The sequence below is a fragment of the Xiphophorus hellerii genome, chromosome 8 (assembly GCF_003331165.1).
Source record: "Xiphophorus hellerii strain 12219 chromosome 8, Xiphophorus_hellerii-4.1, whole genome shotgun sequence".
NCBI classification, from domain to species: domain Eukaryota; kingdom Metazoa; phylum Chordata; class Actinopteri; order Cyprinodontiformes; family Poeciliidae; genus Xiphophorus; species Xiphophorus hellerii.
The window spans coordinates 26,831,054-26,855,345 of record NC_045679.1 but is presented as its reverse complement, the minus strand read 5'-3'; the positions used below and the strand labels follow the sequence as shown (position 1 = coordinate 26,855,345).

The window sequence follows — 24,292 nt, the reverse complement described above, 5'->3', positions numbered from 1 at the left end:
TGTAAAACGTGTCTTAGACGGGAAACATTGGTTTCTCAGCGGGTGAAGGCGATGGTGAGCCTTTTTAGTAATGTGGTTCACATGATGGGGAAAAGAAATTCTATGCAGAGGTTTTAAAAGGGGCAGTATTATGTTGTCCAGCCACAGTATCATTTTATAGCACAATTAACTGTTGCCTTCAGTTATAAAAATGCGATATACATCAAATGTGAACATGACATTTAAGTTTGTAACTTAGCGCCTTGAAACTGGGCCTCTGTCTCTTTAAGAAGTCCTCTTTCCAACATTCTGCCTTCAGGAAGTCATCACATCGCTGTTCACCCTTTAACATTCATACCAGTGTTTTTCTGAGAAGTAGATCATATAATGAGCTCAGGTGAAGTGATGTGCAGTTCCACCAGGTGTTCGCTAATTGCTGCTGACTAGTCTGAAGGAGCCGAGCGGGGGAGGGCTGCTCCGTGAAGCAGATGCTTGGAAACTGCAGCTCTGGGGAGAAGGTCATTAAGGTCATATCAAAGGTGGAGCTAGGTCCACACAGGCATTTTGCACATGGTTTCCATGGAGATTAAAGGATTTCTCCAACATGCATGAAGGAGTCAAGGCAACACACCAGGTATGTCTGTGAGGAAATAACATGATGTAAAGCTCAAAAAGCTGATTTTACATAATACTGCCCCTTTAAAATATCATGGTTCTCAATCGTGTCAGTTTGTGAAATAAATTTTAATTAAACCTAATGCCTAGTCATGTGGTTCAAGAATTACACTAAATTAGCTGTTCCTGTTCTACATTTATTATATTTGATCTCATTTAAAATGTTAAAAATCCAGCTTTGATTCCTGATGTGTAGCAGTTTCTCATAATGTCATAATGATGTTTCAAGATGTCACCAGATTCATTTGAAACTAAATGTGAGGTGCATGGGATTAAATTATTAAACAGAGACTAGTGAATGACAATGTGATTTTGTACAGTATTATGTAAGTATAAATTCAAGGTAAGATTAGGCAAAGAACCTCCCTCATCAAATTTGCATTTAAACAAATAGAATTTAACAGCATTTTATTACAATTGTTGGGATGTGCTTTACTCTTTACATTAACTCGGCATAATTCACATTTTGCTCAGAAACAATCAGCGTTCTTGGGGTGGGAGAGTTCATGCATTTATGTTTTCAGTTCACCTCAGGATCAACGGGTTCATTCACTTGGACAGAAAAGTGTTACAGACGTATTGTGTTTTCACGTTCGGCTGAGTTATACATGACGTGTTTAAATTCACACACAAAGGAAGATCACAAGGTGCAGTTTGCTTTGTTTGTTCATAGAATGGTTTCTGCGCAGGAGTCTCTGAAGTGAGCGTGCTGTTTCCGGCGACAACCCCTGGGCGTTACGGGCGGTGGCAGGCTGGGGGCGGCGTACGGGCTGCACCGCTGCTGTTTGGAGAAGAAGCCAGAATCGTCGCGGTCGCAGTCTGAGTCCAAGCGGATGCTGACCTGGGGCACCGGTTGGTGCGGCGGGCGCTGAGGCTGATTGTCCCCGGAGGTGAGGCTCGTCTGGGAGGGGGTGGGCGACGGGGGGCAGGAGATCTTCAGGTGCAGAGTGATGCTGGGGAACAGCGGGGACACTTTTACTCTTCATCATTTACTTTCTATTCTCAAAGAAGGTCAACAGTCTGGCAGCAAATCCTTTTTCTTTCTTTTTTTTTGTTTTACTTTTTTTTTTTATAAAAATGTTTGGGGTTTCTTCTGAACATGTTGGAAACTGAAGAGGCAAACAGCCACTGAATAATGAATATGTTTAAACTCTCTTCATTAAACACATGAACTTCAAATATTAAGTAAACCAGGGGTTTGTAGCCTTCACAATCCAAGGAGCAAGTTTTCCTCTCAGTCCAGCAATAACCGAATTAGAGCCACAAAACAATTTGTATTATTTTGATTAATAACTATTAAATTCTTTTTTTCATCATTTTAAAGAACCACCATTTCATTTCTGTTAAGTCCACTCATAATTATCCTGCATCACGCAGAGCTGAGATTGGTTTTCTACAGAATATGATAAGGATTAGTAAAAAAAGAATTCTAACTTTTGTTTCAAAATTAAATCTGAATCCTCTTCCTTTTCCCCTTCCTGTTCCGTATGTACCATTGATTTAAGAAATCTTTTTTTACGTGGCCAAATAAAGTCAAAGTTCTAAGAAAAAGTCAGAATGCTTAAATTAAAGTCAGAATTCTTTTCTTTTTCCAGTGGCCTTAATCCTCTTCTGTAGATTTCCTTAGTGCTGCAAAGAACTATTAACAATATCCAGGCAAACAGATGAAGTTTCAGTCATGAATAAGTCCCCATGTGGATGCTAATACAGTACACTTGTTCAAAGTAAATTAAAAAATTTTAATGCCGGGATGTACTATAGAGGAAGTGGGTTTAGAATAATTGGTCTAAAGCAGAGGCTGCATTTCCACTGTCCAATTGTGCAATTTGACATTTCGAAAATAAACTTCCTTAACAGACACATGGCAGTTTTGAAAACTACAACGGAAACTCTTTTGGCATCATATAAGTCTCACTGGCACAAACCGTGAAGAAAAGGACGACTGGCAGTAGTGGGAGGATGATGGAGCGGCTTGTTTTTTAATGACTTATCTTGTGAACAAACTTATTCATGTGAGACTTTAATTGTGTTTCCTATTTAATGGAAAAGCTGCAATTGTGAAATGTAGTTTTTTGACATTAGTGGAATACTGACAGATTTGTGCACATTTATGATGGAAAAGCAGCTTGTGAGTCATATGAAACGTATAAAACCATTAGCTAAGTAAGTCAAACTGGAGGTTCATACCATCCGTAGACACTTGATTTACTTCCCCCCGGTGTTAGTGACTTAGTCATTCCAAAGTTTTGCCCATTTTAAAAACTGCAATTGGTGCACTGATGCTTGAGTACACTGACTGACATCATGGCAGCATCCCATGGCTACCCAGAGGTTATATGGGACCCAGGGCAGAATGTGAGAACGGTCCCTCTACTGTCTGATCCAAACTCATCCCAGCATCGTGTGTCTTTTATTTTTGAACAATAAAAGCTATCAAAATTCTCTCAACAATTAAAATCCTTACTCTGAAAAGGATTTTAATTCACCACCCATGTATGAACACATGGTATAAGTGGTACAGCAGCTGTGTGTGGGTGTGTCTATGTTTCAGCGATGTGTGTGTGTGGTGTTGTGGAGGTGTTGCCCTAGCTAGGAGGATCCATCGGCTCTCTGGATTGGACGGGCGGTTTCAGCACACAGTACCTGCGGTCTAGTTCATTTTGATCCGACGGGACTGTTGAGTAAGGGTTCATCTCCTGTAATGAACCACATGCACGTAACACCAACAGAGAGAATGCGCACGAAACGACACAAGGCAAGCGTACACAGGCATGTACATGAAAACACAACACAAAGACATGAAGGCAGAGTTAGAAAAAAGATTCCCGTAGATAACAAATCTATTTTAGATCTATTGGCGCGACGATGATTTCTTATTTATAACCAAAACACAACAGATCTAGTGTCAGCAATATTTTCTCAGTTACATAAGTGTTACACTTTGTCTACACTGACGAAGTATAATAGTTACATCCCGTTACATCATAGCTCTGTTAACACTCTATGGACAGTCCAACCTGTCACACTAAGAAACAGCATCAAAGATACAAACACTTAACACTTACAACACTTAAATTGTAACGGATGACAGATTCTGTTAAGGAAGAGGAAGTGGTTGGTTTACTCACTCAGAGGTTTGGTTTTTAATGCGGGGGTTAACCTGAGTGGGGTCTGACTCTGTGTGGGGGCCTACGGCCTCCATGTGAATCTTCACTGAGGACGGACTGATGGACTGAGGGAAACAGGAAGCAGTTGGCATGCAGGAAGAACTCAAGTCTTTAAGGAGCATTAGACAGTTTTTCAACCTCGGACCTATACTCCTTTATGCACAGGTCAACAGAACAAAGATGTACAGTAAAAAGTGCATACACCCTCTGTGAGGTCTAGTATTTTCATGTTAAAATAAGTTTCTATTTAAATCAAACTATGAGTAGAAAAACACAAACCACATATTGCACGATGCCGTTATTTATTAAACATAAAACCAAAAAGGATTGGTTTGTGAAAATTGAAGTATAGCCCCATAACACCCAATATCAAATACAGAATACCCTGAAAATTAGAACCACTTGGACAGACCTCTGTTGAATTAGGTCAGTCACTTTAAAGGAGATGAGTATCTATGCACTCACTTATGCCATGTAATATATTTCTATTTAATTGTTTTAATTTAGTAGAAATGTGTCTATTTTCACCAGAAAAGCCAGATTTTGTTCATTATGATTGATTTATAAATGCAGTTAAAAAAAAAGAGGAAATCATCCATGAGGGTAAATACTTTTCCAAAGTCGTGTAGATAAGTTTTATCCTAGTTGCAACAGGTTGATCTGTTGTTGATGCTCAGCTCAGAGATGATTTGGCAATAATTGAATATTTTTATCTCAAATTTCTGCCCCAAAAAAAGAAATATAGAGCCCAGGTTAAAAGAAAAATCTGTCAATGACTTCCTTCTTAAAGAAAAGCAAGATGTACTCCACATTGGTGTTACTGCCAATGAATGTTAATGTTGTGTCAGACCTTTGACTTCTGTCAAAAATGTTGCACCAATTACCCATAAATTTTGGTTTTGCCTGTCAAAAGTTATTTTCTTGTGTTAATAACATATCTAATGTATCTAAGCCATTTTCTATCTTCATCGGGAACTGGAGGCTTTTTGAACAAAGACACAAGACAAACTTTCGTCCCAGTGACGCTATGAAAGTCCAAAACTAGGATTTTTTTAAATGCGATTTTAGACTTTTGAGTAATCCCTTCAAACTCATTCCTGACCAAATGTCTGTGAGCTACATTAACAGTAACAAGATGCAGAGTATCATCAGCCTCTTCTATGTCAAAGCAAAGACAAAATGGGCCTAAATAAGCAAATGGACTGTTTCTATGGTGCAGGAAAGTGTGAAACAAAATAAATCCTCTAAGATTAGGATGGACAGACAAGAAGACTGTAGTAAGTGTTATACAGTGCCTTTTCAGCAACACTGTGGGAAAGAGAGGAGAAACATACAGTATTAGTCAGAAAAAAACAAAGCCAGAAGCAACACACAGATGGAGTGACGCACGTGATTTCAATTTCCAGAAAAACACACTCACGGTTTTGGACATTAGAGTAAGAGTGGGTTTATCAGAGAAGACGCTGCCATAGCAGCTCCGTTTTCTCACCTCCTCATCGCTCTCCGGCTCAACGCTCTTTTTCTCTTTCTTTTTCTTCTTGTCATCCTCTTTCTTCTTCTTGTCTTTGTCTGGCAGGATGTCGTCCAGCCAGGCCAGGTCATGTTGTGAAAACATCAGGTCCAGTAGCTTCCGTACAACCATCAGACCCAGGATCTACTCACGACGCAAGACAAATGAATAAAATAATAGAGGGAAGTCGATGAAATCTGCTGTCACACTGCTGTTGCCAGCTCTGCTGGTAAAAATGTGTTTTACTTTGACTTGTAAGGTCAGAAAAGACTTGAGCTTGTGCTGACTAGGAGGTTTGACACAACACAGTCACTTAGTTTAGTCGTCCATTTGCATATTAAAAAGCAAATGGACCACTAATTTGCTTTTTAGTTGCAACTATTCAAGAGCTGAATAGTTGCAACTCTTGATCTGGTATGGTGGACCCCCGCTATTTGTGGAGGTTTAGGACAACTGTTGCCCATAAATATTTAAAGTCCAGGAATGCTTGAGATTCCCTCTAAAATCACTTCAAACTGCCTTTAGCAGCTCATTCTCCATATCTGAATATGTATTAATCTGTCCCTCAAGAATTTTAGGATTGTTATGATTTTTTTGCTACCAAATTCATTGAATTCATGCTGCCAATTTAGAGATATTTGCAAGGAATTTTGCAATGTTTGCACTTATGTGTGATGGTAAATGTGATTTTTTTAAATTTTGTAACTCGCCATTGATCAGACTATAATAGGACACCAAGTAAATCTGAGGTAGCAGTGTAGTAGAGGTAAGAAACACTGCCACCAGCAGTGTAATGTAATGCAACTCAATGTTTTTGACAATTGTGCAGAAAATTTGCAATAAACTCGCAATCATGCATCAAGGTGAAAAAACGCGAGGATCTGTGAATTTTCCGTTAATATTTTGCAATCACAGAATTGCGAAAAAGTGGACAGAGTGATTAACGTGCAAATTGACAACTGTATCAGCACTATCACCACAAGCTAATGTGAACAGTCTCCACCCTTTTGGTGGTACAGCCAATCAGCAGCAGGAAAAATGAATGCTGCTTTCCACAGATGACTCTGGTTATAATGGTGTGTATAGTAAATTAGCATCTGACTCCCCTGTTATTGACAAGTTGTTTCCATGACTGAAGTTCACTTGAAAAACACAGCTAAACAGACAAAAACGGCAGAGCTAAACAGACATGAGGCCCACCATGACTGGGAAGATTATGGCCAGGAAGGTGGACTTGAGGATCCAGAGGACAGCCAGACAGACAATCTGGACAAGTGTGAAGAGATGGACGCGTCTCAGGGGGACGTGGCGCAGGAAGGAAAAGTCCGGCTGGTGTTTGGGCGGCATCAGATACAACTTCATGCGTTCCCAGAACTGGAACACAAAGATGGATAACAAGTTGCTATATTATAGGATGTTTATACCTAGTCTTTACACCCAGGACACCCAATCAGATATATTGGGTGTACAGACAAAATTTCATTGTTTTTAATTGACTCACATTTTTAAAATAAATGTTTATACTGTTATTTTTATTTTATTTTTTTACTTACAACATTAAATTAAATTTGAACATAAAGTTAAAAAAAAAGATAGTCTTTTAACGTACCTGAATGCCACTCAGTGATGCCACTCCCATGTGAAGGAAGACTCCGTACAGGACTGGCATTGGGATATACTACACAGAACAGCATAGCGAGAAAGAGTCAAAGAAAAACAAGTGATGTAATGATGGAAGTAACTCTCTTCATAATCTTTCCACTGACCTGAAGGATGGGAGCCAAGAAAACTGAGAGTCCAGTCAGCACAAACACCAGAATGCCTGTCAGCCTTTGCTCCCTACAAAATAACCAGACATTCTTGTAATGCCTCCAGACACAAGTAGAATCAGCTTTGTTTCAGTTTTTGAGACATTGTATTTACAGAGTTTTGGGAAGAAACGTACAAATTACAAATACAATCTCAGAAAGAGATTAATAGTCATTTTCACCATGAAAACTCAGGGATTTGGTGTTTTTCTCAGCGGCAGCATCCGGACGGTTTTACCTGACTCCCAGGAACTGCGGCTGCTCTCCGGGGGCGCTGCATTCGCTCTCCATCTTCAGAGAGTCGATGTGGGCGATGGAGATGACGGTGGCAGCAACATACCAGGGTAAGCCCATGAAGGAACACGCAGCCATCAGCACACCCACCCAGAACAGGTCCAAGTGGTACCCACAGCCTTTCTGCAGCCGCATGCCGATAAAGGGAATTGGTTAGAAAAATACATATTCTGCATTTTAATGGGGCTCAACATATCTGGCTGGTGCTGCTGCATTAAATAAATTGTCACTGTACTCACTTTTATTTTGTTTTGAAAATAACAGCAAAAATAATTAATACAAAATCTTTTCATGTCAGCATTTCAGATATGTGAGGCTACAACCGCAGAATACAGTCTGTGAAAATCAGGAAAATCACGTACAATCATATAGTTGATGTAGGTAACTTTCGCAAAAGTATGTTTTTTACATAAACATCAAGCTCATGTCTCCTGCCTGTGGTACAGTGCTCAGTCAGAAACAACCAATCAGAGCCAGGGGGAGGGTCTTAGCACTGTCAATCACAAACTGCTCACAGCCTCCACGTTGCTGCTGCAGCTCATCCGCCGATAGAACAGCTGCAGCAAACCTACCAATCTTGAGCCTCTATGTGTTCTGTGGGGGAAAGTGTGAGCAGCAGCATGTTTATGAGCATGACTGATAGCTCTAAGACCCTCCCCCTGCCTCCGATTGGCTGTTTCTGACCAGCAGCAAAGCATTTCCACAGATGGCAGTGGGACCACAGAGGAGCTCAATTTTTCCACAGATTATCTGTCTCATATTGTACTGTTGGGACATAGTGACAGTTTAAAAAAAAATGTAACAACTCTTTCATCATGTGACTGTGTGATGTGAATAAAAAGTGTTTCCATTGCAGTTTTGTGAAATAAACAAATTTTGATACAAAAAAACACCTCAGCGGCAAAACGTTTTATTGAAAAATGTGAGGTTTTTTTTACAATAAGTGTGTTTCCATTGAGCAAATCTATTTTGAAATGTCAAATTGCACAGTTATATGGTTAATGAATATGCAGTTATTGTTTCTAATTATTCCATGCATGTAATCATAATGAATAACATCTGCTACACAAGTATAAGCATCAGAAAATGAAGGTTTTTGGGGGAGGAACAAATCCAGTTCCATCTTTGCCTTGTGATGCCCTTTCATTCTGAACAGTATTTCTGTTGGCACCAAGAACGCTGAATCCAAAGTGAATTACCTCACAAACTTTTTACCAGGCAGCATGAAACTGAGAAATGTTTCACCATCTTTCAAATCTCTGGAATATCAAACTTTTAATGTTAGAAAATTCCACAAAAAGGCACGCTTTGCTAAAAACGTCCATTTGTTTCATTTGCACGGCCACCAAGAGTCATGCCAGAGCAAAGCAATGCAAAAATAATGATCCGAGTCTAATCCATTAAAAAAGCATCACATGCTGTTTTCCCCGACTTTCCACAAGAATTCAGCTGCAGAACCAGTCGGATCAGATTTTAGCTCAAGCTTACTGTATGTCTGACACCAGGAAACTCCATGGAGAGAGAAGCTGAGCTCCTTTCAGTAGTTTGTTTTTTCACATTTACAATCTCACTGACACTTCATGCAGTACAAACAGTGTGCTAGCATTCACAGTTTAAAAAAACAAAACAAGTTATTAGTAAGTGTTAGAATTTATCTTACAATCCAAAATAATTTTGGAGTTTTCAAATTCTCAAAAGTTACAGATTCTCTTTGTTCTCTATAAACGTCAACTTTTGGTAGTCTTACTGACAGTTAAATATTAAACCATTATTTACGTTCACATAAGGACTTTATGTCTCTTTGTCACACTCCTTTTATTCATTATATTAAACAAAACAACAAAAATTGTTGAATTGTTTGGCGACTGACAGGTTTGAGAAGCAAAGATGCTAAATAGAAATGATTTTTTTTTTGTAATCTAATTTGCACTTTAGCTGTAATTAAGAGAATAAGATAAAAACAAGAACAAAACTAAAAAGACAGCAACATACTGAGGCGCAGAGCATGGTTTAGCCAGAAGGTGGCAAATTCCTTCATGGGACAGACCACCAGCACACACCAGAGACCATGAAAAGGCAAATTTTAAAAAGAAGCTCAAGCATCGGTGAAGCAAACCAGTTATGTAACCATTCAAAAATGTTTCCATTATACCAGACCCTCATAGCTTAGGGTCTGGTATATTTTCTTTCTTTTAGTTTTCTTTTCTTTTGTTTTCAGTCCTGTAAATTGTCTAAGAAACTCTTTTGTTGTTTTGCGCTCACTTGTCTTAGGAGAAAGTATGAAATGTAGCTATTGTGCTAACTCCTGCATATTTACACTGCTGTGACCTGCGGTAATGTCGCACTGTCCTAATCAAATGAAAATAAATTCATTTACAAATGACAGATCTTTTTTTGCCTCGCTCAGTCATGACTGAAAAGTTGTCTTCTCTCTGAGGTTCAGGAGTGTCGGGATTTCAGACCTTCAGCTTGTTTTCCTTGCGGTTGACGATGACGGCGCTGATCTGCTGGTCCATGAAGATCAGGATGGTGACGAGGAGAGCCGGAACAAAGCTGGCCAGGTACCACCACCACGGGTTCTTACCGAACGGAAGCACGAACCAACCACGGTCCGAACGCGTGGGCTGCGTCACACAAACACATCCGAGGGTGAAAGGTAAGCATGGATCACAGATGGGAAGATAATTCGCAAACACACACAAAGAATCATTTATTCCCTCACTGTAAGATGGAATCATACTAAGCTCAAATTTGTTTTCAAATAAAAGCATACATACATCTTTTTTATTCTATGTTTTTCACTGTCTGGAGTTGAATTAGATCAAATGTCAATTATTTTAAGTCAGTTAGGAATACCAAAATAACTTCTATTAGCTAAAAGTCACAATAATGAGATAAATAATATAGCATTGCCTTTTAAACTGGACGTCTTGGGTTAACGTAGGCTGTCCTTCCAAAACCTTTATGCAATAGTTTGTTGGAATTTGGCCCATTTCTCCCGACAGAACTTGTGTAATAACTGGGTCAGCTTTGTAAGCAGCTTGTTCACACATTTCTTCTCAGATCTGCTCACTGATTTTCTTTGAGACTGAGTTCAGGGTTTGTAACGGCCACCATAAAACAATGACTTTGTTTTCCTTACGCTACTTTTGAAATAACTTGGTGTTATACTTAGTCTCATGATCCTTTTGGAAGAACTTTTTATGTCGAGCTTTAACTTCCTGGTATTTCCTCATGTTCCAGATCCATAACAACACATCCATTCAGTTTAATTCTGTTTTGTGCTCTGAGCGATGTCAGCTTTATATTATTTATTTTACATCATATTTCTAATTTCTAATTGGACTTTCTGAACCATTTGAAAGAAGAATTGTTCCAGTTTATTCTTTACATATTTGACCGAAATTGTCAACCTATTCATTTTGTCAGTTTATTATTTATTTTAGATTGGATGTTATTCTCCTAATCCCACTGACTGAACAAATTAAAGTTGTTTTTACGTGTTTGACCAAACTTATGACGCTATTGGTGTGTTTAAGTGTGCTGTACTGGTGCAGAGTTATCATATAAGTTTGTAATTCAGTGCAATTATGTCTGTTTAAAGATAGAAACATTTTTAGTCAGTCCAGCACTGTTTTTCTGTATCGGATCGGCATCAGTCGGTAACTCATATCTGTATCAGAAGTGAAAAAAGTGGATAAATGCAGAACCATCTCTGTCCTAACTGGGCATTACCTTGGAGTCTATGCTTGCATCTACACTTTCTTTCCTGACGTTGTCACTGATTTCCTTAGGTCTACCTAAGTGTTGAGGTGTTGAAATAAATCCACAAGTATCAGAAGCTTACAACACTGACATCATCCCCTTGGTTTTCCCAAATGGTCTAACTGTGTAGTACCTAGGGACAGAACAAGATCTTGTCGTACAAGATCTCATGAGACTGAAACACCAAAACATTTCTGGTTGAAGTGACTGCTAACTATCGCGCACCAGCCAGTTGCTGTCGGCATGATTCTGCCTGATGAAGGTCTAATACAAGATTCCCCAACTTCTTTTTAATCGCCTGTTTGGCAATGTTTTGGGCTTCCAGTAGGAACGATAAATTGTCGACAGAATGAAAGACGAGGCACAAAGAATATATAAGCACTGCAAGTTGTTTAGACATAGAAAGTAGAAAGAGGCAGAAAGGCATCACTATGACAACTGATGGCTAGAAGTCTAGCGGTATGTTGTGCTATGTCACAATCAGTGACGTCGGACCACTTTATTCAGTAACGAGTAATCTAACGCGTTGCTATTTCAAATCCAGTAGTCAGATTACAGTTACTTATCAAAATTATTTTGCGTTACTATCTTCTTTTGTTGTTTAATCGTATTTCCTCTACGCGTCTTGTCGAGTGACCGACGTTTCTATGTGACAGAAATGCAAACAATGGAGGGAGATGCGCATTTTGTTGGTGGAAAAACTGGAACTATTTTGAGTTTCTGTCGCCAAGTCCGATTATTATAAGCGGCTTTGGACTTTCTTTTTTTTTTGTTTTTTAAGTCGCTTGCAAATGTAATGAGTGGCGGGTTGCGCCTTTTTGGGCTCGTTTTTGAACGTGAAGTTGCTCATTTGGGCTTGGAAATAAACAGAGACTCATAATAAATCCCAGAATTTGTCCGTCATTAAGGTAGTTTTAGTCAGGCTCTCCCTGTCCATCATTTCCCGGATGATCCGCCCCGCTGTGTCTTTGTTAATGTCAAGTTAATATATGACCTCTGAATGACGTCGAGCTTCGCGTTGCGCTCCAGAAAACTGCAAACATCGAGACTAATTTGAACAAATAAACGTGAAAACAGCCACGAATAAACGTGTCCGTAGTTGCCAATAATTATAATGTCAACTTAACTCCATTATAATTATTAATATTAAGATAAGTGTCACAAATCTGTGCAGCCATCTGAGTTGTGGAGCTGCAGGAGGAGCTCTGCGCTCTGCGCTTTGACACCAAACGCAGGGCCGTAACGCAGAACCTGGAGGCTGGGGGGAAATATGGGGGCTTTAAAATCCTTCTTAGAGTTTTCCAGACAACAGTGGAAAACAAATTAATCACGTTTTTTATTTGTACTGTTGTAACTATTAAACAATCTCCTCTTCAGTTCAACCTTATAAGTGGAGACACATTGTTGATGTTACCATTATAAAATAGCTTATAATTAAGTATTGGCAAAGATCAATGTAATTTTCACAGCGTTGTTGTTAGCAGCTGCTGAAAGTAACTAAAAAAGTTACTTTTAATGTAACTTAGTTACTTTCCAAATCAAGTAGTCAGTAATCTAACTAAGTTACTTTTTTCAAGGAGTAATCAGTAATCCGATTAAAGTTACTTTTTCAAAGTAACTATGCCATCACTGGTCACAATAACAGCGAACTCTAATAATAACAACTGAAAAACGGACCTTCTGTAAATGAAGCACCAATCTAAGGTCTGGAGAGATAAAAAGAAAGACATCAGTTTGTTGAACTTGCATTAATTTAAAAAGTAATATTGATAATCTCATCTGTCTCATTGTGAGGTTTTGGTATCGCTAATAGTAGCTGATCTTAGTGTCGAGAAACGACTGATTGTGAGGAAAGTTACACAAAGATTTAGCTTTTAGAAATGGTAAAACTAATAACTACGGTAATCCTAACTGATCAAAAACTGAAAAAAACATGGCCGATTTTATGTCAGACAGTGAAGAAACCATTGGTATATATGTTTTTATGGAGACAGAGAGCCAGACGTATTTGGATGCAGCATATCAAAATGTCTGTTTGAAACACAGACAAAAGTAAAAAAACAGCAAGCAGGATGGAAATATGTTCATCAACTTTTCTTACATGAACCAGAACTTAACAGAAGTCAATTGGTGGAAAACTCTGCTGTCCTAAATGACAAAGCTAGACGTCGATCCAATTATGTTTGAATGTATCGAGTATAGGAACTTCCACCTTCCGAACACTACTAACATGCACATATTTCAACTTTTAATTTAGCAAGAAAGAAATACCTTGAACTCTGTTGGAACGATTAGTTTGGGTGTGTCTAAGCCCATCAACATATCCAGACCCACAAAGGACATGATTGACATGAAGATGGCAAAATCGCTGATGAGCTTCCTCATCTAGCAGTCCACCCGCATGAGAACACGCAAACACACAGACCGGGGCAAGAAGACGACAGAGACGGGTGGGTAACATAGAGGATGGGCGATATGTGCCCAGAAAATATGGGAATGGGAGAATTCAGACAAAGAAAAGGAAGATAAGAAGTGACACAACATGTTCAAGGATTCCTATAATAATGAATTAACATGAAAACAACTGATTAGAATTCTTCAAATCATTCATTATTAGGGAAGGAGATGCAGCCACCATTCACAAAGACAAGGGACGATGGGAGACAAATTGCTTGGGGGACGATCGGACCTTTATCTGGGTCGGTACGTGCAGTTTGGGGGTGTCCAGCTCCAGGAGACAGTCCAAGCCACAGAAAACCATGATGGCGAGGATGATGGCAAAATCACTTATCAGGCAGCGGAGCTAGAGGGCATGCAGGGAGAAGATGGATAAGGGAATAAGGAAGACATTGTGTTGTATTAGGTTTCTAGGGGAGGGACTGATGGACAACAAGGAATGCATCAACTCGAAATAGTGATCTGTTTCTTTAAGCTGGTGATATTTTGCAACAGAATTTTTTAAATGTACATATTTTTGCACTTTTCTCGTTGCACACCCTTTAAAAGTAAGAACTGTGAAGAATGAGACAATGATAAATTGCTTCTGAATGTTTTTGATGTTTCATGTGATATAAGTATGATGTAATTCAAAGGAAAAACAAATACATCTTTGAGTGGAAATGTTACATGTATAAGGCTGAAATAACCAGTTTGTATGTGTGCAAACCCTTCACCTAACAGCGTTTCAGTTTACATCTGCCATCAGTTATGACAGAGTTCATGTATCATTTCCTGATATTTTGTTTATTTGCAACCTTCATTTAAATATGCAGAAAGGTTTTAATGGATCAAAGCCCATGGGAGACGGGTAGCAAACAAATCTAATGCATTATACTGGACATGCACTGCTATTGTTCATATGTCTAGAATAAATTATAACATGAAAATATCTTACGCAGATGTTATTCAAATTTATTTTGAATTTGAACTGTTTTTGTTGCAGTTTTGATGTCTTGTATTCAGTAACTTGTCCAACACTTTAGTTGATTGAGTGACTGTAGACAGTTGTTCGGATCACTTAGCTTCACTTTCAAGACCAGCTTTTGATCATTTCTGTCAAATCACCATGGCTCCCTTCAACAGTGAATGACTTGGCTTTAAACAATCATTTCTTTATCACTGGCAGTCCAAGATGCAACAGCACATCTATTAAGAGGTGCTGGACTCTACTCTAGTTTTGAGTTGTTTTCATTGACTGCTTGATAAAAGTTGTATCAAAGGTGGAAGAGGTTTTAAAGCAATTGATCATTTTCACATTCCCATTAAAATAATTAAAGAGAAGCGTGTACCGTGTTTATATTCACTAGCTGCGTTTCCATTACAATTGTGCGTAAATCTTTAATATTCTGCTGTTGTAAAACAACATTGTGGTGTTTCCATTAAATAAGAAACACAATTAAAATCACATGTGACAACGGTTGTTCATGCGATATAAAGCATTAATAAACACGCCGCGTCGTGATCCTCCAACTCTTTCCTGTCGTTGTGGTTTGTGCCAGTGGTAACATCCGGCTGTTGATCATGTGACTCGTGTGATGCACAAAAATGTTTCCATCGCAGTTTAATGAAATAAACTAATTCTGGCATGGCCAAAAAAAATGTTACCTCATTCTAGTGCCAAAGCTTTTTTTCCCCAAGTTCTTTTTTAAGTGTTTCCATTTGAACTTGTTTTCAAAATGTCAAATTGCACACTTATATGGTCAATGGAAAGCAGCTACTGTAAGAAAAAGATTCCTAATTAAAGCAACGTAAAAAAAAATTGAAGTAAGAAAGTGAAGAGATTTTAGCTTCATAATGTCACTGGAAAAGCTGCTGAATGTTTTGAAGGATCATCGTAAATGAATATCCGGATATAAATGAGAAATATCACCAGCTTTATCCTTCAAACTGAACAACTACAGGATTGTCGCATTTGTAGCACTGAAGCATTTTCTCATGCAGGGACATCTTGTTGGGCTGAAGACGTTCCATGAGTGTTAAAAAGGGAAAACCTGGGAATTTCTCCAACCAACTGAAGCAGACGTCTTACCTTTGTTGGGAAGTAGCGGCTGAACTTGAACTTTTTCAGAGAAACGGTCATGGAGTAGGTGCCGATGAAGAGGATGAAGGACATCAGGGCCAGGTCGGGGACATACTTACAGGAACTCCCCACCAACACACCACCATACTTCACACACTCTTTCTTACTCAGCTGACTCCAGTCCAGGTCTGTCAGGTTAAACTAGGAGCCGAGAAGGAGAGCAGGGCCAAAGGAGATAGGATGGGGAGGATCAGGGAGTCAGAGGAAACCAAAGGGAAAGGCAGAGGAGAGGAGAGGAAAGGCAAACAGAAGACAGAGAAGAAAAAAACGGCGATAACAAAAGAAAAAAACAGCACAAAAAGCAGCCACCCTTGTATTCACAAATAAGATGGCAAACCACAAGTGATGGAAAACGTTTGTGCCGTTGGTCACTCACCAGCAGAGTCATGTTATCATCTGACATAGGAGCTGAAACGTTTAAACCCACAGCAGATGCTGGAGAGGACAAACAGAACTCCTGTCAGTTTTGATGATTTATGTTTTTCATTATCAGCTTCGTCAGTTCTCATTACATGGTCTGACAAGTTGTGGTACTTTACTCACATTTCCACACAGCATCCAAGAATGAGGCAAAAAATAAAAAGGCAACACAAAAAATATACATACTGAGTAAAAAATAAAGATTTCATTTCAACCACATTAAATGTCTACAGAAGACTTGTGTCTTGAATTCTGACTTTAATCTCAATATTTTGACTTTAATCTTTTGAAATCAAAAGTCAAAATTCTTTTATTGTTCCTTCAGTGGCTCTAATCCTCTTCCACAGCTTCCCTAAAATTGTAATTTTCAACATGGTAATATGTTGACACCAGAATTTACAAACACTGTATCAGTTATGTTTAACCTTCTAATCTCAGAATAAGCCTTTCCAATTTGTTTAGAATCCAGACGTATTCATACATTTAATTGTTTTTCTTTTTTTTTTTTTTTTAGAAATTCCTTTTTTTTCACTTTTTGACTTGTCAGCTGTTTCAGGTATTTTTCCATAAGTTTGCTGGGATTTCAGTCCACTTTGTAGGCACTTTGTCCTACACACGTTTTCAATTCTAGTCTGTCATTTTCTTTCGGACTGAAATCAGAGCTTTTGTGATGGTTATTCCAAAACATTGCCACTTTCTAACTAATCTGGCAGTAATTTTGGGTGGTTGTCATTCCCAACTATGTAAACAGACAGAAATTTAAAGAGAAGTGGGAAAAAAGTGGATGCTTTTGTAATGCTTGTTCAGCACCAGACGGTGTCACCTGAGCCAAACTGCCTCATGCTTCACATTCCTCTCGTTGAGCTCTAGTCAAAAGAACAAACTGTGGACAGTTTGAAGTCTCACCCTGGTCCGGCGCCACGCATTCACACTTGTAGGATGTAACATAATCTGGCTTGAAGCCGCGGTTGATTGGATAGTACTGAAAGGCTCCGACCTGTGGGAAATAGGACATGTTTGTGTGTTCACAATGAAGACGTCTACAAACCTTCCGTCATGTTACCCACCATCTTCTTAATGGCGTCCGAGATGAAGATGAAGGAGATGAGGCTGGAGAAGCCCTCCTCTGTGAAGCGCGTCATGTATTTGATGATGTAGCTGGCGTCAGAAACGACCAGCAGAAAGCACTGCAGACACGAGTGCAGACCGATCCACAGCCGCAGCTCCATGTAGTCTATGCTGTTGTTCCTGTTAGGGCAGCCAATCAGAGCAAAAGTAAGAGGAGATGCCGTCAGTCACAATGCACCATCTTGTGTTCAATATTTAGCAATATTACAGGTGATTTATTAAGTTTCCTTGAACGGGTTAGGATAGGTCTATGGGCTTTACAAAACATGCTCGTTACATTTTTTGCTCAAAATTATTATTAGATAATGAAATTTTAGTCTGTGTTTAAATGGCAGATGTGCAATTATGCAACATCGCATCTTTGAAAAGCAAAAGTAGAGCATCTGCAGCAAGTCTTGTTGGTTGTGCAGGAGGCAAGTCAGCAAAACACTTGTCTTTTCCAGCAGCCACATTACAGCACATACAGCGGTAAAAACCAGCCGAGCAAATGGACTGGAGCTCAAATTGGGTTGCTAGGTAACGGGGATGGGTTAAGGTTGTTGGGTGAGGGTCACTGCCTGCTGATTTGTGATGTTATATTCAGAATGATTTTTATACAGCTCATTTTCTAGACACCAAAAAACTTCAACTTGTTCCCAAGAAATAAAAATGGCAGGGTGTTTTTGGTCTGTCTTTAGAAGTTTGTTTAAATTCAGTAGACAGACTATTTTTAATCCAATAAGATTGTATCTTGTAAGAAAATAATTATTTGGACCCCCCTAAGGTTAGATATGTTTATATGCTTTTACCAATTTTTGGTTAAATTATTATATGCGTTTTTCTCTCTTTTGATTTCGTTTAAAAAGAAAAACCATTGCAAATTGCAAAAGACGAGAACATAATGCCAAAAATGTCAATAACTAGACATTGTATAATTATGTTAATAGCAAATGAATCAAAACTAATAAACTTGATAATACAAAAAAATAAATAAACACTAATTGGCATGCTAAAACTACTGACAGACTCCCGTTGTGCTTAGTTATTACCTGATTCTGTTACAATATTCCTTTCAGTTTCAATATAGTCTCAAGAGAACATTTTGAACTAATAAACTCAATGAAGCAAATGAAATATTATTTTCCGTCTGTCTCACTTGCTGAACTCATAAAGTAGTTTTTCGAAGATGAGAATGGGTCCGGTTGAACTGAGGATGATGAGAGGCTGTCCGCCGAACAAACAGAAGACGGTTCCTGCCAGAGCAGTGCCAAGAAAACTCTCCATCACTCCCTGACAGAACGAGACAAGGAGGACGGGTAGATCGTCAAACATATGCTACAGTCAGTTAAATCTACTGCTCTGTTACTTTCAGCATTAAGTAGACATTACGCATGTTTACTAAGACCTGGTAATTGTCCGTAGCATCTCCCAGCAGTCCGCCGAAGGTGATTGCGTTGGTAATGCAGCCCAAGTAGATGAAGAGTACTGCAGAGATGGATTGGATATGGAAGCCATCGTAGATATCACTACAGTAAAAGGGGATCTTCCTTTTGATGTCCAGCCACAGGCCACCGCAAAATCTGGAAAACAACAAACAGGACTAAGTTCAACACAAGTTTAACCAGCCAATCAATCAATCAATCAATCAATCAATCAATCAATCAATCAATCAATCAATCAATCAATCAATCAATCAAGTTTATTTATAAAGCACAGTTCAGCAACAAGTTAATTCAAATTCCAGTTTTCTGGAGGTTTTTTCCAGATTTGTGGTGCATAGAAGCTGAATGCTGCATAAAGCTCCATGGTTGGTTCTGGTTCTGGATGCAGAGCAGAACCAGAAGACCTGAGAGGTCTGGACGGTTGATACAACAACAGCAGATCTTTAATGTATTGTGCTGCTAAACTATTCAGTGCTTTATTAACAGTATTATAAAGTCTATTCTCTCAGTGGAAGGACTGTAGAACTGGGTAATGTGCTCTATTGTCCTGGTTTTAAATAAAACAAATTAATAAATCACATGTACATAAGCATCAAGTCTTTGCTCTATATGTGTTTGGAGCGCCATTGGTAGCACTTTACTTCAGAGATGTTCAGAGCTGGTCTAATCCAGGTCAAATACATATTGCTCCTGATTCCACAGATTTATTATCTTGGCTGGATGCTTGGTGTTGTTGTAATGTTGAAAGATGAATTATTGCCTTAGCATGGTGTCCAGGGCACTCTGGAGCAGTTTCTCTCAAATAATCTGTTTATTATTGGCAGTTAACTCTCAATACAGACTATAGTCACCCAGTTCCTGCCATAGAAATAAATGACCACGTTGGAGCTCTGTGTCAAAGCACAGGCTATAAAAACTTATGTATATACCTCCCAGAGACACTTGATGCATTTTATAATTGCGCAATTTGACATTTCGAAAATAAATTTGCTTAATGGAAACAAGCCAATTTAACAAATACTCTCCTTTGTCTATAAAAAGTTTTGGTGCTAGGATGAGATGGTGGTGGGGGGGGGGTTGGCTGTATTGAAATTGGTTTATCTTGCAAACTGCGGTAGAACCGCTTTTTTTTCTATCACACAAGTCACATGATCAACAACCAGATATTGCGACTGGTGCAAACCACAAAGAAGACGACGACCGGAAGTAGTTGGACGATGGCGCTGCATGTTTTCCCAGCAGATATCGCTGCATGTTAACACCCACACGCACGCTCTGTGCTTAGAATATCCTTCAGACTATCTGTGACTATTTGTTGCAGACATTCCTTTTAAAGTTCTCTGCTTACCTCCCAGTGAACTTCAGCTCTTCTCCCAATTCATGCTGAACAGGAAGATCGTCGTCTTCTCCACCAGCGGCCCCACCAGCCGAGCCGTTCATCTGACCCAGCTCGTTCAGGTTGAGGACTGACTTCCTGCAACACAATTAGTTAGCACAATTTTTTCTTATTTACCACAATAGCTTCTTTGCCATTATCAGGTACTCAGACTGCAAGACCTTTAAATAACAACTGTAAAATGATACATGCTGTAAGGGAATTATATTGTACAAAATAATCGTGACCTACTTTATACAACAAAATATCCAAAACTTACTGTATCTAAAAACCATAGAGTCTAGGGTGTCATACTCAAGACCCGGGGCCAAGTCCGGCCGGACTTTCTATATGCATATACAGTATATGTACATAAATAGAACCTTCAAGATAACAATTTTACACTTAAATATTATTTTATCAATCAAATCAAGGCACTTTTATTTGTTTACTGCCAAATTGCATTAATCAATCCCTCCAGTCTTTTGTGAAAATTAATTAAAAATCAACAGAATCCTGCAATTGTTTTGCACTAATGAATAATCATGAGTTTATTGCAGTTTTTTGTTTTTTTTAACTTCCACCTGCAGGTGGCAGTATTTCTTACTTCTAATCTGCAGCTGCTTGAGATTTCCTTACAAGTTACAGTCTACAGTCTACATGCCAAACAAAAAGTCACATTTACAGTCATCAATTGCTAATGTTGTGAAATTTCTTGCAAATATTTTAAAATTAGATCCACAAAACCAGTGAAACAAAAACTGTCCCGAAATCCTGTAGGGGATTGATAGATGGGAAAAGATTTTAAATTTTATTTAACTTTAAAAATTCAAACACTGCTATTTATTCATATTTTAACAGTTTGTTAATAAGTATTACATCAACAACCATCCATTTTAAGAACCTCTGTGATGTTGATTGGACCCAAAATGTAGATGAAAGTGACACTCCCGCTCTAGACCAGGGGAATCGAGTCCAAGGTCTAATATAGGGATGTCAAACTCCAGTCCTCAAGGGCCGCAGTCCTGCAACTTTTAGATGTGCCTCTGCTGCACCACACCTGAATAGAATAATTAGGTCATTAGCAAGGCTCTGGAGAACTGATCTACACAAGGAGGAGGTAATGTAGCCATTTCATTCCAGTGTTTTGTACCTGTGGCACATCTAAAAACTGTAGGACTGCGGCCCTCGAGGACTGGAGTTTGACACCTGTGGTCTAATACCTGCAGCGGCTGAAACAGGTGTTATCCTCACAAGAACATTACATTGTTATAGAAACAATCTTCCCAGGACTTACCTCATTTCTGCTGATGGAACCTTCTTTGGGGGTTCAATGCGTATTTTGGGGTCCCATTCCCCTGGGGGAAGGACAATCACCTCATCCAGGAACTCGTCAACTCCTGCAATCAGGTCATCACGGTCCCGTGCTTTGTAGGCGACATCACTGAACAGCTGATCACAACAAGAGGCTGCAGTCACACCAATGATCAAATGCTTTTTCTAGAAACGTCTGACTGAGCTAGCTTCTTACATCGTCCACCATGAGAGTCGCGATGGCTCGGCCGATTTCATTGTAGGACTTAGTTTTGCCTTGAGGGCCCAGCAGGATGAAGAGGAACCTGAAGAGCAGAGTGGTTGATAAACCCAGAACATTTGTCAAAGCAATGATGGAGGGAATATCCTACCTGGTTGGCACAGGAACCTCAGTGAGGCCTCCCAGAGTGGTGGCTTGAGCCAAGCGTACAAAGGAGACAAACGGCTTGTCCAGAAAGTCCACCTCACCAATCAGCACGTTGGAAGCTTCTGCATCGCGAGGAATCTTCTTCATGAACTTATTCTTCAGCTGTAAGAAGGGAAGCAAGCTCTCAAAAGAGTGATGTGGTGTTTTTTCCCCCCTCAAATACCAGTAGGTCTCAAAGAATCTGAGATAAAAGTGCAATTTTTCTTGCCAGTCATCTGAAAAAGTGAAACTCATGCTTCGTTCAGAATTATCACACATAGCGTTAAATTTTCCAAGCCTTTGCGTCTTGTAGTTCTTATGATTACGGCTCACAGATAAAGAAAAACCAAACTTCAGGATCTCAGAAAACGAAAGTACTGTGAAAAAGATCATTAATGGAAACTCATGATGTTAGTTAATTAACTCAAAACACCTGCTAAGGTTTCCTGAGCCTCTAAACTGAACTGAAGGCAGCTATCAAAGCAACATGGGCTTCCATTACATCTACCCAGTGACACAGGCTGATCTCCTCCATGCCACAGTGCATTGATGCAGAAATTCATGCAAAAGAAGCCCCAACCAAGTACTGAGTACATAGAAATGAACATACTTTTGAAAAATCTGATATTTGTAGTTAAATATTTGGTCTAATGTAATATTTTCATTTTCTGAGACACTGAATTTTGGGTAATCTTTACCTGACACCCATGAACATTTAAAAAAGTAAAATCTTGAAATATTTTACTGCATGTGTAATGGATCTCTATAAAATGGCCGCTTCACTTTCTAACACATATTTTGCACTTTTATACAATAAAATACACAAAAGTGTAATTCTTGAAGATGTACTAGCAAGTTCATCTGACACTAGAACACATTTTTGATAACTGAGAAGTAATTACTCTCATTAGTAGCAATACTAAGCATACTGAAGTACACAGCTGTGCAGAGTGACCGTAACTCTTGTTTTTGCATTACTAAATGGGCTTTATGCCTCTACATTCCATCTGTTTATTATTTCACAATTGCAAACATAGATACAGTAAAAAAAAATTTTTTTAAATCCTGTAACTTTGTGTTACAGCTTTGCTGTTGTGTACCCCTGCTTCTCTGCCAAAAAGCACGTGGCAGTGGAGCGGTGGGCGCTTAAATCAAAATCTCTTCATAATCTGTTAATGCTGCTTTCAGAGTCAATACACCAGCTGCTCCTCCTTCACTGCCTGCCTTTGCATTTTGGTCCTAAACAAACAGTACAACACACACACACACCCATACACACCAACACTTGGCCGAAGTTGTTTTTTCCATTCTGCTATCTGCATTTATTCTTTTGGATATTTATTTGCGACAATATGAAATCTTGTTGCGAATACTTGATAGCACGTCCGCTGCTTCATCCCGTATTTATGCAAACTATCAAGAACAAAGAAAACTCGGAGGTACAAAGCCAGCTTTTCTGAACAAATGCTTACCTCCTCTCAGTCGGTCACATGTGAATGTTTCGTTACTTCGCTTTGAAGTGTGTGTCCACTTATTTCCCCAAACACCACATGATTTCTGCCGCTTATGTAACAAGTAATACTTGTGAACTTTGGAAATCCTCAAAGAACTGCCGATGTTTTTGGTTTTTTTGCCACGTAGCCTATTATAAGCTGATGGAAGTAGCAGTTATTTGAAGCTACAGTTCATGGTCACATCATGGTTTCAAATCTTTATAGTGAGAAAAGAACCAATCAAATTGAAAAAGATCCCGGGATCAGTTTCAGTGGTTTGCAAATTGTTTGAATTTAAATGTGCAGCTGCTTTGTAAGAGAACTGCACAGTTTATAATCTGCTTTGGATGTTTTCAATTACAGCTGTTTCTTTAAATGTTCTGAAGAAGTCAGAGCTTTTCTGGTAGAGCACCAAGCCCGTTTTAATTTAGTTTTTGTCAGTTTTAATCAAACTCCAGTTCATTTGCCTATAAAGGTTCATTTGGTTGGCTGTGAAGGCATAATCAAAGTCTGATAAGGACCAAAAAACCAAACTCAAACCTCGGTCTCGAATTGGCTAAAGTGAACTCTGGTTCTGTTCAAAAGCTTATGTGGATACCAGCAGGAAGCAGACTATAGCGCGGGGCATTCTGGGTAAATTCAACCAAAGCAAACGCGCAAGGTCAGCACTAGCGGGAGGAAATGTCTCGTGGTCTTTTACCAACGACAAAAAAAGTAATCCCACAACCGCTAAAATCTGACACCACTCCTCTTTTATGTACATTTTGTGAAGAAGAAAGTTGTGCTCAGTGTGATCTTCAGAGGTTCTCATGTCGTTTCCTTCAGTTGTTCTTGGTGCAGCGCCCCCACAGGCGAGGAGGATGAATAGGTATTGCAAAGTATTTGATTGGTTTGACACAGTGCAGTGTGAAATAGAACCACAGCAGCTGAAAATGGAACAAATGATGCAATTCTGGTC

General features: G+C 39.1%; 1 protein-coding gene across 5 annotated transcripts in view; it reads right to left on the bottom strand.

The window, feature by feature from the left end:
* Positions 1 to 1,029: 1,029 nt before the first annotated feature.
* Positions 1,030 to 24,292, bottom strand: part of slc4a5b (solute carrier family 4 member 5b) — a 35,715-nt gene continuing 12,452 nt past the window's right edge. For 2 of the 5 annotated variants that reach the window (XM_032570429.1, XM_032570434.1), the window contains 19 exons: positions 21,807 to 21,964; positions 21,653 to 21,740; positions 21,419 to 21,573; positions 20,095 to 20,220; positions 18,710 to 18,884; positions 18,461 to 18,594; positions 17,265 to 17,445; positions 17,104 to 17,194; positions 16,154 to 16,212; positions 15,727 to 15,918; positions 13,470 to 13,583; positions 9,896 to 10,057; positions 7,378 to 7,556; positions 7,098 to 7,170; positions 6,941 to 7,009; positions 6,532 to 6,705; positions 5,311 to 5,475; positions 3,298 to 3,350; positions 1,030 to 1,607 (listed from right to left, as the gene is read on the bottom strand). In XM_032570429.1, the coding sequence (XP_032426320.1) occupies positions 1,322 to 1,607; positions 3,298 to 3,350; positions 5,311 to 5,475; positions 6,532 to 6,705; positions 6,941 to 7,009; positions 7,098 to 7,170; positions 7,378 to 7,556; positions 9,896 to 10,057; positions 13,470 to 13,583; positions 15,727 to 15,918; positions 16,154 to 16,212; positions 17,104 to 17,194; positions 17,265 to 17,445; positions 18,461 to 18,594; positions 18,710 to 18,884; positions 20,095 to 20,220; positions 21,419 to 21,573; positions 21,653 to 21,740; positions 21,807 to 21,964 (2,634 nt within the window). In that variant the 3' untranslated portion in view covers positions 1,030 to 1,321. Of the gene's footprint in view, positions 1,608 to 3,297; positions 3,351 to 3,782; positions 3,887 to 5,310; positions 5,476 to 6,531; positions 6,706 to 6,940; positions 7,010 to 7,097; positions 7,171 to 7,377; positions 7,557 to 9,895; positions 10,058 to 13,469; positions 13,584 to 13,887; positions 14,002 to 15,726; positions 15,919 to 16,153; positions 16,213 to 17,103; positions 17,195 to 17,264; positions 17,446 to 18,460; positions 18,595 to 18,709; positions 18,885 to 20,094; positions 20,221 to 21,418; positions 21,574 to 21,652; positions 21,741 to 21,806; positions 21,965 to 24,292 lie in introns of all 5 variants that reach the window. The other 3 variants (XM_032570433.1, XM_032570431.1, XM_032570432.1) reach the window with 3 other exon arrangements.